Raw genomic sequence first — 16,602 nt, forward strand, 5'->3', positions numbered from 1 at the left:
ATTTTCAATTTCTTTCTGTCTGGCGGAGATAAAATTATGCTTTGTTGCATTTATTCTTCTAAAAGATTTTTTTTACCTATCAGTTTATATAGCTAGTATGTTCTTCAAAACAATAACTATAGGAGCTATTCGCCAAATGGAAGGAAAAAAAGGAAATACAAACTTTGGAAGCACCAAACACTGCCCCGGTGGTAATAATAAGAGTCTACATAGGGCTGGTACAATGCCATCAGTGCATCTTTGGTTCCTCCATACATTTTGTGGATATTGATAGATGTCAATAAGTGTCCATTGTTCCTAGATATTTGTTTAATCTGTGCCTAGTTCATCCTAAGCAAAGCAGCTCCAACGAACTTTATGCCAGTAAACACACAATTAAATACATCTCTTCTTGCCCTTGTGACATGTACCATTTACCTTCCATGTCACTTTAGGAAAATTAAAAGATTATAAACCAATTGAGAAAAAAAGGTATTTTAGATGGAAAGGTGGAGGTGGGGTCAGATAGAATGCCAGCAATCAGGGAAAGCTTGTTTGAGAATAGTTTTTAATACACACGCAACATGTTTATTGCCCATTGCCAAGCCACATGTACACATTAGACAAAAAAAACAATAGCAAGAGGGAACAATCTTGCTCAGAAGCATGTTTGACACCAACAATAAGCGCATGAAAAAAATGGTCTCTGGAAAAAAAACAAAACAAAATGCCAAAAGTTCCAAAGTTAGCTGAGAACTAAAGCGCCCCACATGCTAATGGCCACAGCCCATGGAATCCTTATGGTAGTAAAATTCTTAAAAGACAAAGAATTCGGAGGTTTATTTTTTCAGCAATACTTGTATGATATTCAGGAGACCTGCAAGAGAAGTTTAGAACAAAAAGGTGACTGACCTCATTAATAAAGTTCTGTGCTCCCCTTGGACTTAGTAGCAGTATCGCCCTTCGTAAAGTGTCCCGGTAGCGATTCAGTTCCTCGGTTTTCATAGAGGTGAAGAGGCTGGCAAAAACTCTGCTGATGTTTCTGTCTACTTTCTGCAATGATACATCGAGTCCTAATCTCGATGCTTGGTCCAGGAAGCTCTGCAGTCCACGGATATCTACAACACATACCATTTCAAATTAGTTTTCAATAGAGAGATAGGCAGATAAAGTTTTTTATAGGTTTTACAAATTCAGTTACCATGTTGAACAATTCATTGATGTCACTTTAAACTGTTATCAGTAATTAGTAGGCATATGTTGCTTAGGAAATAAATGGAACAGAAAGTTATGAATGAAATTAAAGCATTACATACAAAAAATCAAAAGATGTGGCTTTACGAGCCAAGGCAACATTGTCATTGGATAGTGAAATAGTAGGTGGCAGCAACTATCGAGTCCGGGATACTACAGCCCAGGTAACAAAGTGAAGTAAAATCTAAAGCTTTCCTGCTAACACAAACAGTAGTACGCTATAAATGTCCTACTGACATTTTACTGAAGATTAGCACCACCTGAAAGCTTTCAAGATCACTAAAACTTTAACAAGAATCCCAGATATAGAGTATACCTCAATCCCCTTCCACAAAGCCATCATAAAGTATCATTCTCGCTCAACTGGAAAATGTTGGTACATAAGCTGTTTCAAAGATTAGAAGAATCATATTTTCTGATGTGTGACCGGTAACTTACACTGAGAAAACAGTGAATAGAAAATAAGAAAAAAAATTCAACATCAAATGTCAGATAAAGCAACCAACCAAAACAGTAACGGATAGTACATATTATTAACAAACCATAGCAAGGGTATATGTGTGTGTGTGTGTGTGTATATATATATATATATATATATTATATATATTCACAAATAAAATGCGATTATGGAATTAACAGGCCAAAAAAGGTAAAAGGCCCGGGACTTTACAGGGCTAAAGACCACTGAGAAGCAAACCACCAAGCAACTTGGTACCTAGAAAGCCTAGAGGTAACAAACTATAGATGCCCAGGGAAGGAAAGGAGGAAATATAAGTTTGCATCAGACATAAGAAGTCGCCTGCTTGAGGATATACATTTATCCAGATGCTAAAGTGTAGTAAAACACGTAAAATGGTGTAAAACCTATGGTAAATTTTGAGCAAAATTCCCAAGTTGATTGAGCATAAAATAATGAAAACATAATTAGGTAATTATAACACAGAACTGAAAATTACAGCCTTGCAGTATAAATAGTGCTTCGTTTACCAGATATAAACTGTGCAGAAAGCAAAAGTTTATGAATGGTGCTTGGTAAAAGCTAAATGTGATTTTAAATTTACACATTATATGGGAACAACTCAACTCTTGGGTAAGGAAAATAAAAGATCATATAGGTTGCAGGTTCCCTTAAGGCAATTTAGAAAAAAATATATATCTAAAGTCAAAACTTTGGATAGAATGGTGGATGGTTAATAACCTTGTCAAGTGCACAGAAAGTTTATGCTTCGTTTGTCTGGATGTCTACTGTACCAGATAATAACAATGAGCGGTAATCCTAGATTCTGAGCTGTCACCAGAGTAGGATAAGAAGGGAAGTCTTCTCACACCTATTCCTGAGACAAGAAAGGATTTTTCTTACTTTGTAGCTATATTCTCTCACTGAATCTGACATGTGTATAGTTGCCCAATGCGGTTCATGGATCCATCAGGTCAGATGCATGAACGACCTATGGAGAACGACAGCTTTACAAATAAACAGGATGCAGCTTGTTTGTTCTTCCCCCTCTCCATAGAACAAAATGGACCCTGTGTCACTCTCTGCTACTGGAAACTCAAGTATTAATGGAGACGGAAATTGTACATAGTCTTAGTTGTCACCAAAACACCATGAACTGATACAATCACACCCATGCCATAAACCACTCAACATATATAACTTGAAGGACCATTATAATAATTAACATTTTACAAGCAACCATTAATTTTGTAAAACTATTCATGTAATTTTTATGATATATGGTGGGAATTATTGTAACAACTGCATAGATCTAGTTACCCTCCACAACCTGTGCCACTTTCTATATGTGTCTGTCATTTGCATCCCCTATTTAATGTACAGCATGCTTTATATGTTTAATAATATTAATACAATAACTTGTGCTCCTTTGGCAGGAATAATACACACCAAGCATGTAAATCTAAGAGGCTGAAACTCCATAACAGACAGATAACTAAAAAAAACTATTGCCTAATAAAAAAAACTTTACAACACTAGATGAGAGATGTTAAAAAAATTACTGTCAACACTTCGGTAGAAAACCATATGTAGAACATAATTCGGCAAAACCAATTACAGCTGTTATTTGTCTAACAAATAATCAGCTTTGCGGGTTGTCTGTAATTATATCTGTTGCTCATATGCAGAAGATACACTGCTACTTGTAACTTAGTTGTTGATTAAGAACAGACCATCTACTTTCCTCTACCTGGCTTACATAAACCCGAACACATTACACACATCTGTAGAGAAGACTGTCAGAATATGGGCTGCAAGGTTAGGGACATGGGTACATTTTTTTGACTCGCCTGTCCTATGAATTATTTGAAGGTGAAATGATGATAGCTTTGTTGACTTAAGTTCCTTTACCTATTTGCTAAATGTCTAGAAATATATAACAGGCTTTTTTGCTGTGTCTCAAAAAATATGCAAAGCTCATGCCCCTCTTTGACTTTCAATATATTTAAAGAAAGTTTAAATGTTTCTTCCTATCAGAGGGTAAAAATTAATGAGGGGCTATGTAGGGGATGGTAATTTTTTTTATCTAACCTAGTATCAAGAACCTACATTTTAGGTGGGTGCAAATGGAGTATTTTATCTTGGGTAGGTACTAATGAATTACTTAATTTTGGATGGGTTCTAATGAATTTAGCCATGCAGCTGCTCTCTTTTTAGAACCTAGCAAGCATACTGTACCTTGCTACAATGTTCTTATAATAGATCCCCTCAAAGCTTGCTTAGTAGGGATGAGCAAGCAATTTTTTTAAATTTGGTCTCGCTGCGAATTGGGACGTTCACGCTTGCCAAACATGTAGGTGAGAACGGCCTTTGTAAATTCGGCCGACGAGACTGAATTTTTGAGAGCTGCAAGACCAATCAGGGGAGCGGAGCTGACCCCTGATTGCTCTTGCAGCCCTTTACTAGTTGTATGTGTTGTTGGATAAAGATTCTCTATCCAAGAACACAGGAGTCCTGTGTTCCTATTTAGAGAAACTCTATCCAGGAACACATACTACAGGGCGGCAACAACAATCAAACTTCTCTGATTGCTGTTGTAGTCCTGTTCTATGTGTTCCCGGATAGAGTTTCTCAAACCAGGAACAGTGTGAGTCTCGCTGGCTGCTCATGGATGAATGCAGCGTGGAAAAAATTCTCTGATTTTTCCCACGGTCGCATTCATTCATAAACGCAAGCTACATGACTCACTCTGAGAGGAGAAGTATCGCGGCTGCATTTATGAATGGAGCCGTGAGAATCCTCATCTCAGTGGGAGATCCCCGGGCATTACAGGTCAGAATGAGGGCATGCTCTCATTCTCACCTGTAGTGCCCGGGGATCGCTTACTGACAGGAGAATTCCCATGACTTTATTTATGAATGCAGCCGTAACAATCCTCCTATAGTGCTTTCTGATGGTTTCGTGAACTTTCGCAAACCCATCGGAACTTCAAAAAAGTTTTCGGGAGAATGCCAGAGGCATTCTCACTCATTCCTATTGTTTAGCCTGAACAACCGACAATAAGCAACACAGTTAATTGAACAAAACTGATTGAGGAAGCAAAATACTGTAATATTTAGACCACCACTACTGGAAATTTAGATAGAATAAAATTAGCAGTATTAACAAAGCTGTTTTAAACATCTAGAGATATACAACCTAAGCCTTCTCTCAATTATGCTTTTCTAGTCTGCATATTTTACAATATGAATAATGCCATTGTAATCATGTTATCCGAATTTACAAGATGTTTTTATGGTTTATATATGTTGTTTTATTATGTCAGGACTTGTATTATTCTGGTGCTTATTTTTCCACTTTTTTATACTCTTATTTATACTGTTGCATACAGCGAGCCCAATGCATTGAAACCAAATGTAATGATCTGGCTTTATATGGCTGTCCAGATTATATTTAGATTATTTTTATACTGTCAAACCCCTTCCCAGATTAAAAAAAAACATTCTTTTTAGAACCTCTTCTACATTATTTCAGAAAAATCTTGAAGTCAAAAATCTAAAAATCAAAATCATTTTTTTAATCAGTTACCTATGTACAAGTATTGTACATGAATATAAAATTCACTTGAACCTAGTTTTATTTTCATACATATATGCCAGTTGATTTACCCTCTATAAAGTTTAAGAAACAGACCACAGAATGTTGGTAAAGATGACATTGTTTTATGGCACTATATACTTTATAACATGTCTATACTTGTAATTATGGGATGTTTATAATTTCTATCCCAATAATCATTGGAGTCACATTAGAATTACTATTCCAATTAGAGTCCAGGTCTACAGGATACAATGCCCTGGAATGGACACAACTTTTATTTAAAGTAAGGCCTGGAGCAGAGAGTGTGAAAGGAGCTGGGCAGAGGGACGGCATGACTAGGTCATATGGGGGAGAACAGATCCAAAGGTCACGGAGGGGTTAAAGGTGGTGTCAGGACTGGGACTGGGCAGTTTTGCTAAATATAAGGAGGGGATAATAGGGTTTAAAAGGGGCATGGTGGAAGGGTCAGTAGTCACTTTGTGAAGGTTGAGTGAGCAATTTCCACTGTCTCTTCCCATGTGATAGATGTTAGAGGTTTCTGGTCTGAGTTGTGGTTGAGGTCCTCGAGGGTGGTAGGAGTTGCTAGTATTTTAGTGGACAAAGGAGAACCAATCCCAGATGTGGGGACTCACAATGTAATATAGAAATTAAGTGCAAAGTTCAATATTGCATTTGGGGAGAATGTTCACCAAGGGGGACCTTGTGGCTGCAAACTAGGAAAAAAAGGAGTGGTTGCCCCATTGGTGATCTGGTGGTGGTTAATTCCTTCAAGGGCCTGCAACCCAGGATGGGTGTACGAGTTTTGTGAAAAAGTTAGGGATGTTGCTGTTGTTAAGGCTATTTGAGTTATTTTATATATTAAAAGTTATGTTATTAAAATAAAATATGTTAATTTCTGTTAGGTTATCTGATTACTACTAATAAAGAGGCTATTAGGCCAACTGCATCCATACTCGGTATGTGTGTTTATTGAAAGAAGTAAACGGTTTAATAGACAAGTTATAATAAAGGTGACAGAGGGTAAGGTGAGAGGGGAGCCTCCAAACTACCTAAGCCAAGACTTATTTTAGCCATTTTCTAGGTTTAGTGTTAAGAGTCAGGCAACTGTTCCCATTACACCTATGCAAGAAATAGGTAAGGTGGCTGTCATCATGACAGTTACCATAAAAATCATTAACAATAAAATAATAAAATCTGGTTTTATCCCTGTCCAATATTGCTAAAAATGTAATTTTGATTTGGAGAGCTTATTTTTCTTTTTCTGTCCTAAACAACAGAGACGCAGACATCAATACAACTTGATAGGAGGAAATTTAGGAAAATTAATAAAAGCTTTGGGCTTAAATATGATAATGTGCCTTAAACATAAGATATTTAGTGCAGTATGCCTTATTTTCAAACTATATTTGCAGCTTTTTTTTTACATTTTTGGGTATAGTTTATACTATAGGTAGGAGAAAAAGTTATAAATACAACCTTTTATCCTCAAGGCATGTATTGATCATTCCTTGTGTCATGTTACAAAGAGAATTAATATGAACTAACAGTACAAACTAATGGTGTGTAAACTCTTTGAAAACTATTTATTAAATTAAACCTTCGAAGAATATTCTGAAGAAACAACTGGGATGAAAGTGAAAATCAGAAAGTCATTAGGGATAATAAAACAAATTATGTAGATGATATCTATTACGCAGGATAGGATGGTTCTTGAGATTGTGGTAACACTAGTCATGCCTCCACTTTGTTACATGTTCCGTGACTTTTACTAATGCAATAATGTACAAAAAAGTACTTCATTAATGGCTCATTACTTTTAGGTTGACAGGCAAACAATTATGAGCTGCAGAAAAAAAGTACAGAGATTATGCTGCACAATGCAAGGTGATTGATCTGCAAGAAAACTCATTCCTCTTCAAAGGAACTCATTCCTTTAAAGTAATGACAAACTGGCTAATACAATTTTGTTGACAAAGTATTCTCGAGAGATGCTTCTAAAATGATTGCCGCACATTTCATTGATTCTAAGAGACTGTAAAATGATATAGCCTTTTTTCATACCAAACCCCTATTTAAAGTGTGTCCCTTAAAAAGACTGACCATTCCAAGAAAGGAAAGCATTAACCTTGTAACGTTCAACAATATATACGGTAGAGAGATAGCCAGCAAAAAAAATCTGTGTCCTTGAAATAATCACGAGTGGCTACACCTCACATTTTTTTATAAAGTAAAGCACTTTACTTTAAGGGAAGTAAATCACATACAGGGCCTCCCTAGTACAACATTCTGGAGTCAACACTAACCCCCCCCCAAAAAAAAATTTGGTTAGCTACAGTGGTCTTTTTCAACCGTTTTACCCTTTTTCTGCCCTCTTTACAATGGTGGTTGGATTTCCACCCTTACGGACAGCTAAAAAGATAATAAGTATCATAATGATGACTCTTTCAAGTGGATATGACTATGTGACTTTGTAGACCTCATAGAATTTGAGGTTACTTACACACAGCTCAAAGAACCCTGGGGAAGCTCTGAAGAGAACCCTATTTGAGAATGGCTCATCTAAAGTCAATACCCCACAAAGCATGCAGAGGATAGGCATAGAAAGAACAAGAGCAATAGCACTACTGGTTCTAACAACTACAACAGTGAGTCATTCCACTGCTAAAAGTTTGGTTCTAAGAGTACAGACCCAGAGAGGTGAACTGTAACTATTCTATCAACACAAATACATCCTGTTTAAAGGGCTCTGTCTGTTAATGCTCACATGTCCTACTGCTCATTTTCTGGATCCTCTTTTTCTTTTAGTGGTATGGCCTGGTGGTGGCACTTTTTTGGTGGAAGGTGGTGACATCTTCAATTGCACACATGACCCTACATCACTACAAAACACAAATGCAACCCACAGCATGGCAGAAGACACAGAGATCCCATAGAACTTGGAACTGTCAGATGTGATTGCTTTCACATCAAGTCCTTCTGTGCAGAATGCTGACAAGAAAAAGGCTTTCCTTCTTATACCGTGTTTGATTTAAAAAAAAAAAACTGTGTTAGTCTTTTGTTTTAATGCACATGGAATGTATTTAGCAAATTTATATTGAAAGTTAGGTTGGGTTATAAATCATTAGTTATGCTGGTTAAAGATAAGTAATTTATATAAGTATGTCATGTTTTAATTAGGATTGTAAAAACAAAAAAGAAAGGAAAAAAAAAAATGAATCCCGCACAACCTGTACAACATATAATGTGAAGACAGTACTAGTGCTTTATAATTCTTACCAGTGCATAACGCGTTTGCTGAAACTAACTTGCAATTTATTGGTTCAGTGGACACATAAAGTAAATCAGACACGTTATACCACTACCGTTAGGCTATGGTGGGAGCATGTGACCTTCCCAGTAGAGCAATTAGAGCTCTAAAGTTCCAGTTCCGATCATTAAGCAAAGTTACATTATAGTACAAGGCATTAAATTGTGTGCTCACCGTAATACACAAATCTGAATGAGGTTTTACATAACAGGTTTTGGAGAAAAAAAGATTAACATTGATGGCTAATGGACAACTGGTCACATAGCGATTTATCTGCCTTAATAACATCTGTTGAAAACCAGGGAACCCTTCACCTATCCAAAGTGTCTTCACATAGACTTAATAAAAACCAGTTACTATCCAGTTACAAAAAAAGAGATAAAGATAAAAAATCCCTGCCAAAGGAGGGTTGTTATACGTACCTTTAATAGCAGCATGTGTCCCCTAAATTTCCTCGACTCCAGCACTGTGTTCATAGGCATCACCAGCCCCAGACATCTAGGCAGCACTCCATATTTCTAGCTGAGTGCTGGGAGTTCCTAAGCTGTGATTGCCATCATTTTGACCATTTATGCAGTGCCACCACCTGTCTTCGCAGCTTAATACTTCCCACTATGCAGTTTGCTGGAAGGAACAGGGGTTCAGGTCAAATTCTTCAGGTGAGGTAGATCCCAGAGTAAGAAGAGTGCAGAGGTCAATAGGTGCAATGGTGGAAAAGTGGGAATGGGATGCAATGGTCAAAGTAATACAATGGGGAAAGGAGGTTTGAAAGAGGTTTTTTTTGCATGTAAAGGGAGATGAGAAAGGGAATTAAAATACTTTTTACTGGAGGAGGAATGTCTGAATGGCAGTACACTGTAATATGTTAGTGTTACTAAAACCTAGCCTATGTAGGGCAATGCCTTTGTAAAGGGCCTTGGCCTGCACACAAGCAAACATACACACCTAGGTTAGTAATACATAAAACAGCAAAAGAGTTAACACATATTGGTTATTGCAAGGCATACCGGAAAAAAGGGAATTATTCTAGGGATATCTATTATTTATGGTCTATAATGATGAGCTGTAAAGGGTTTAACTGCATAGCCTATGGACCGTTTGGATTATCACGAGTACACACAATTTTAAGGCTTGACATTTCTATGGTATTTAACACAGTTTCAACTTTTACATTTTACTAAGAAAAACGGAAATTAAATTATGATTGTGTGCACTAAAATCAATTTTAATTACCACCTTTTTTTACAGGTTCTCTTCATTTACAAAATATATGCAATGCATTATACAAATTGAATCATTTTTCACTTTCAAGTGCTTAGGGGTGCCCCAGGTCTTTCACACTGCTAGAAATAACATTCAATGCAGCCTCCACCATTTTTTCAGCATCTAACACCTATGAGTTTTGGATGTTAAAGTGCCCTTCCACACTGTAGATCCTAACCCCCAACCTCCATATCCACGTTTGTCTTGTTGTAATGTTTGGGTTGGAAGAGGGAATCCCAGACCTTGGTGTGGGACATAGACATCCTACACTCTTAGAATTTTCAAATGTAAACTAATGTGATAGAGTAGGACATACAGTTCACTGTAGAAATGGGTAGAGTCAGAAAAGGATCATCATTACTTTTTGATAATCTGCCAGATATAGTGTAAGGAATAAAAGCTGAACTCCAGCCAAAACAGCTGAATCCTGGCCAAAATACATATATGTAAGCAGCAGCAAAAAACAATTTGGTGATCCTTTTGTCCCTAGTGGGTTGATTTTTTGGGAGCTTGACTTGCCTAGAAATTACCTATGAATTGCTATGTGTGGAATGGTGTCTCAGACATTCAAGTACAGGGGATGTTAATAGAAGAAAGATTTTTGCTGTGCGTGTGTTATATTTTTTCTCTTAATTACTTCCTGATCAGAGCCTATTCTTGCCAACGAGCTGTATAACAATTACAAGTGCATAGTTTGCTTTTCACCTTTTATCTTTGTAATACAAGACCTATGACCGTATGTTACAGCTAATAACTGCATGTACACCGGATGTGCATTAATTGGGACAGGCATAAAGAAATGTGGATCTTTATATTCTGTTGCTGGCATTTATACTCATTCATCTTTGCTTTGCAATTATAAGTCAGGGGACAGGTATGAATGTATCTGAACTCCAAAAATAAAAAAAAACACTCCAGACAAAGTACATTTCAGGCAAAAAAGATCTTCTATAACTAATGCACTTTTGTTCTTTTTGTTAAACACCAGCATTTTCTCACAGTCCCTCTACTCTGGAACTATGAAAATAAATAATAATGTAATTAGCTAAAGTGGTCCTGGATTTGGTACACAAACAGCCCACTGCAAGTTAAATTACCAAGGTAAGAAGCCACAGGTGTTCACCCATTTACTAGACCATTATCTCCATTGGAAAAGCTAAAGAATTCCCCAAGTCATCTAAGAAGTATTTTCTCCCATACTTATCGAATTTCCTAATAGGATTCATCGTCCTTACGGGGAAATGGGAATGCAATCCTAACATGACCTCTTCTGTTCATCAAAGAGATCTTTTACACTTTGGTCTTAAAGCTTCAATTAAAAACAAGTATTAAGAACTATAAACTGTTGTTGAGATGGGTTAGAATCCTATTGGTCCTTCCCAAGATAATTGCACATTCTTCATCTGATTTATGGAAGTGTTATAATGATCCAAGGGATATTTTCTAGGGCTACCAAGTTCTTACTCACAGATATCTCTATCTAGGACAGACTAGAAATTGCCCTTCCACACATCTCTAAGATGTCCAACACTACCAATTCTCCATACAATAAAATTTTCAAAAGCTTGTTTTCCCGCTATGTCGAAACTATACTCCTCCGCCAAGTCAATGGCCCAACAGGGTGAAGAACAATATATTTAGGACATAATAGTCTCTCAAGATCACCGTCCTGAAGACTTTAGTTTTATTGGATTCAGTTTTATTCAGATCATCGTAAGACTACCCGGCAATATTGGGCCAAGATAAAATTTAATGGCTGATTCACATTCTCTTTTCAATACAATTTGTTCTATTCAAAGATGAATATCTTTGGACCTGGATGAGACTATATATTATAACTCTCTTCCTTTTCCCTCCTACACATTTCCCATACGGTACTTGTACACAAGTCTAAGTTACCCACTTCTGTTTAACTATCTGTTTATTGGCACTGCAAAAAATCAGAAAAAAAAAGAATACACGTGCTAAAATTCGGGAAAAGTCATTGTAAAAAATTCTGATGGACAGTAGCTCCACCTATTACAGTAATTTATGGACGGGCAGTAAAAAAAAGTAAAGAAAAGTAAATGGAAAGTAAATGTCTTGAAGAACACATACTACTTGCACAGTTGAATCATTGAATCATTGTTGTTCAGGAAGTTAATGAACTGCAGGAGACCCGGATTGCTGTGCTCTAGGTGAGAACAATAGCCTGGCTCTCAAGAGTACTGCTTAGTACACTATAACAAAAAAGTACAATTCCATTCGGCTTTATTTTCCAAACTCTATCAGCTGGAGAGGGGTTGGATTATAAAAGCCATGTACATTTTTTGTTAGAGATATATATTGTGTAAGGGTTTTCAAATTAACTGGTGATCACTAAGTCTTTCTTAGACTAATTCTCCAAACCGTTAGCTTTTTTTTTATACCTAAAAGGATAATACAAGCTTTTCACAGTAATAAGGCTAACATTTGGCCTCATGCCATGCAATGTTTAAGTCCGTTTCACTAACTCTTGGATTAAAGACTATCATCTGACGACATGAACAGTACTTACAATGAGTGCTTTAGCTAGAAACTAAATCATAATATTAGTCATTTTAGTGGAAATAACTTTTATGTCATTTCAGTGTATCTTTTTGAAGCTCTCACTGTACAATATTAAAAATATTGCATTTGAGTCTTGCATTCTAAAACAACAAATAGGGAAGGTTAACAAAAAAAGCATATCATTCTCTAACTGATATACAAAAAACTAAAGCGGACCAGTTCTGAGTCACATGACCAACATCAAGCATTGGGTCCCAAATCCAGGGGCAGTAATGTATTTTGGAAGATGATATACCACTGCATAGACTGCATTCCAAAAAATGGGAGCCCTGGCTGTCTTTGACTTCAATGCTGACCTGGAAACAGAAGTCAATGCAAGGTTGGGACCATTATTTTGAAGAAAAGCCAGGCAGAGGAAAGATTTTTTTTAAAGATATGTGAGCAATGGCACCCAGGTTATTTTTAGTTAAGTTTAGTTCATCTGAAGTCCATTTGTAACTACTAGTGGTTAGATAGTTCAGATCAAGAGTTGATTCTAACACAAATTCCAACCTCCAAATAGAACTAAAAAATTGAGCAAAATTGATTTCTACTCAGACATATTTTCTTTTTTTTCCCCTGTCATTGACAGATATATTAGGACTCGGTCAATCTGGCTACTGATTAATGACCGCTGTCATTGTCCAGCAGCCAGGTTGGCTGAGTTATAAAACATTGGTATATATATATATATATATATATATATATATATATATATATATATATTATCTTACAGATCACTGTAAGCAAATCGAAATAGTGTACCAATCATCTCCCTTGTAGTACTGAATTTTGGCAATGTCATAACATGGCAGGACTCTAGCTGATTGACAGTAGCCATAAAATGTTTTGAACATTAGTGATAAATTTTTAAAAAATGTTTAACTAATGCAAAGAGAACCAAGATTTATAAAGCACATGAACCTATATCAGTCATTTGGAAATATTCTCCTAACAAAGCTGGCTACAGGAATATGAAATCTGACCAACCTCAGGTTTAAAGTTGTTCAACATCATTATTGCTGTTTGTACTGTATTACTGATGCCTAAAAGTGTTTCTGAACAAAAAGAAACTGCAGAATTTGACTTAAAAATCTCACAGCTTGATTTACATCTGACAAAATATATAGTTGAAAGTTAGACATGACAGGCACTATGATACTTGGTGAATATTTGACCAAAATAAAAGATCTTGTGCAGGTCACAGATGATCCTATGTGGTTAGCCCGAATGAACTGGTACCAATTTATTTAATACTTTTAGACTGTAAATCAAAAATGCAGCATATAAATGTTGAATTGTTTATAATATTAGATAATGTACAAACTGTATGTAGAACAAAAAACATGCTCATTCTAATTTTTTTTCAACAGTTACCAGATAAAATGGACCTATACTGGGAGCTTACATAAGTTGCCATTTTTAAACTGGCTCTAAAACATTCATCTTGCCTGGTTGGTGATCATCTGCCTTTAATTATGTCTAAATCATTGACCCAGAATGATTATACAGCTCTGGTGTTCAGTTAATTGCCACATGAATGAATGCTTCATATGTGTGATTGGCACTACAGACATCAAAAGATCAGCTTTCCATTCAATTAGGAACGCTTACAATGACTTCCCTGCCCACTGACTTACACACAAAAAGCACTAGATGCTGCAGATAATCCAGCTGTCCTGTCTCTTCCCTTGGAGATATTGGCTTTCCGTCCTCAGAGTCAATAAGTCTCAGACCCACAGGTTGGCATTTTCTAGTGTGGTCTGCATGCAAATACACTGTGCCCAGGAATGTGCTGATACAGTGTGTGAGACGGAAGGGAAAATCCCTTTCTGGTAAACTTCCATTTAAAAAAATAAATAAAATGCAGTTGTCACAATCTGGATCCTAACAGCAGTTCAGTAAGTCTAAAGCTGCGTACACACCTGCAATTTTTCTCGTTGGAAAGGATCTTTCACGATCCTTTCCAACGAGAAAAGACTGCACGATGCATGAACGATGCTGTACATACAGCACCGTTCATGCTCTATGGAGAGGGGAGGGGGAGAACGACGCAGCGGCACCCTGCTGCGCGCTCTCCCCTTCCCTTTCATTAGGATCGGTCGTCGTCCATCGTCCATGGATCCGCCAGGACGGTCGTCGGACGATGGACGACGACCGACTGTACACACGGCAGATTTTCGCCCGATAATTGGCCGATACCGATTATCGGGCGAGAAAAATTTGCCGTGTGTACGCAGCTTTAGTAGTAGGACAGTACAAGCATAAGTTAAATATAAATGAGATGGTGTCTGTAATTTATTTTGCTTTCGGCAGTGTGAGAGGCAAACTGATAACAAAAGTTAGTGAAATGATTTGGGAGATAAGCTCAACATAGGGGGACGGAAGCAAGAAGAAAGCTTAAGGTTTGGCCAGAATACTGTGAAGAGGATTGCTTTAAATTCTGTACAAGTTAAGCAGGTTGTCTGCACACAGAAAGGTGCATCGTGTCTGTGGATTATAAAAAGCACTAGAAATAAGCAGGATAACGATGCTTCCATCTCCTTCACTAAAAAAAACAAAAAAAATTGTAGTAACTTAAGAAGTGAGAGCAGTTGAAAGATATTCTCTGTCTTCCTACACCAACATACCCCCAGCCTCTAATTAGTCCTTGGACTCCCCCTTCTGGTTACCAATGATATTTCTTTTCATCCCTGTATTGAGATTGTAGGGGCTTAGAAGAGGAATTGCACAGTAAATATTCAATGTAATTAAAAAAGTAAGAAGGGCACTACAGAGAGCAAGGAAAGGGAAGTTTGAGGGAACTTTTAAGATGCCTTTTGGAGTTTAACTTTAAAAATTAAATTCATGCATTTAAGACCTCAGCAAACAAGGACATCACAGTGATGAATATCAGAGCAGGCTGATCATCTAGGACAAAAGACATCTTAGGAAAAGCCTGTCTTTACAAAAACATCCATTTTTTGTTTCTTTGTGAGGAGATAAAAATAAGCACTTTTGCTTTACAGATTTATAGCAGTAAAAGCAACAAAACCATTTTAAATAAACACCGAAAAATAAAATCTTCTTTCAGTAATTTAAGGCAGCATTTAAATTTTAATAGTGGATTCATTATCCGAAATTTAAGAAATCCTTCAGACTCCACTGTTTGGGCTGATACATCAGGGGTTCTGATTTAACAACATATGGTTGAGCCTTATGTGGTGCTCCCATAAGTCAGAATGCAGACTAGAAATGTGTTTATGCATTATATTTACAACTAAGTATTGCCTAAATGTTCGTTTTAACATAATGTAATGTATCCTAAAGAAAGGTAAAATGCTAAGTGAAAACTTTGAGCATGCCATAAACTTTTTCTTTGTAATTACCATCTTCCATCTGCATGCAGGTTTAGGCAGTACCTTATGTTTACTGATCACCTGAGACAGTCTTTTGTTTTTTTTTCTTTTACAATCTCCTAATATTCCTGCTGCTGAGTTGTGTTCCTTAGGATTTTGGTTTTATGTGGAAGCTTCAAACAAAAACTCAAGCTTGGATGACTGATTTTAAAACCTCCACGAAGCAGCAGATCATTCAGGATGAATAAACAGTTTCCTAAAAAGTGTAAGTTATACAATCTGAGTCTATTGTCTCAAAATTCATGTTTTATTGTAACAGGATGATAATGCTGCTTTTCTTTAAACTAAAGAAACCAGATACTTTGAGATCAACCGTCAAGGCAATTTCAGACAAGCTACTGAGATAAGAAAGGTCATAGGAACTTCAGCTTTAATAGGGCCATAGGGTTCTACTTGGGTTCATTTACTTAAGTATAGACCATGTTTAATTGGCATTTCCATCTGCATTTGCTAAGTAGAATGCAACTAGATAGAAATACAACCATGGTGTATGTAAGTAAAGGCAGAAATTTGCTCGAGTTAATCAAAAACTATTACATCTATTTAATAAGCAGCAAGAGTCAGATCTTTTGATAAAGTAGCAGAACGTGACCGTATTTCAATGAAAAAAACATGCTTGGTCTGACATTCGACCTGGTTTTTCGATGTATACTATAAATTGGAAAACTTTTATACAGCAAAAAACTTAAAAGGAAACTAGTACTGCGTAAAATACAGAGCTGACCTCCATCTAAAATTGCTAGCTGTGTGAATTTCAGTCCGTGAGTCGAAATACA

At 36.6% G+C, this 16,602-nt stretch overlaps 1 protein-coding gene across 1 annotated transcript in view; it reads right to left on the reverse strand.

The window, feature by feature from the left end:
* Window positions 1-16,602, reverse strand: part of GRID1 (glutamate ionotropic receptor delta type subunit 1) — a 577,805-nt gene that overhangs the window by 285,585 nt on the left and 275,618 nt on the right. Inside the window, 1 exon segment of the mRNA XM_072424179.1 lies at window positions 892-1,097. Within this exon segment, the coding sequence (XP_072280280.1) occupies window positions 892-1,097 (206 nt within the window).

This window comes from Pyxicephalus adspersus, chromosome 10 (genome assembly GCF_032062135.1).
Source record: "Pyxicephalus adspersus chromosome 10, UCB_Pads_2.0, whole genome shotgun sequence".
NCBI lineage: Eukaryota > Metazoa > Chordata > Amphibia > Anura > Pyxicephalidae > Pyxicephalus > Pyxicephalus adspersus.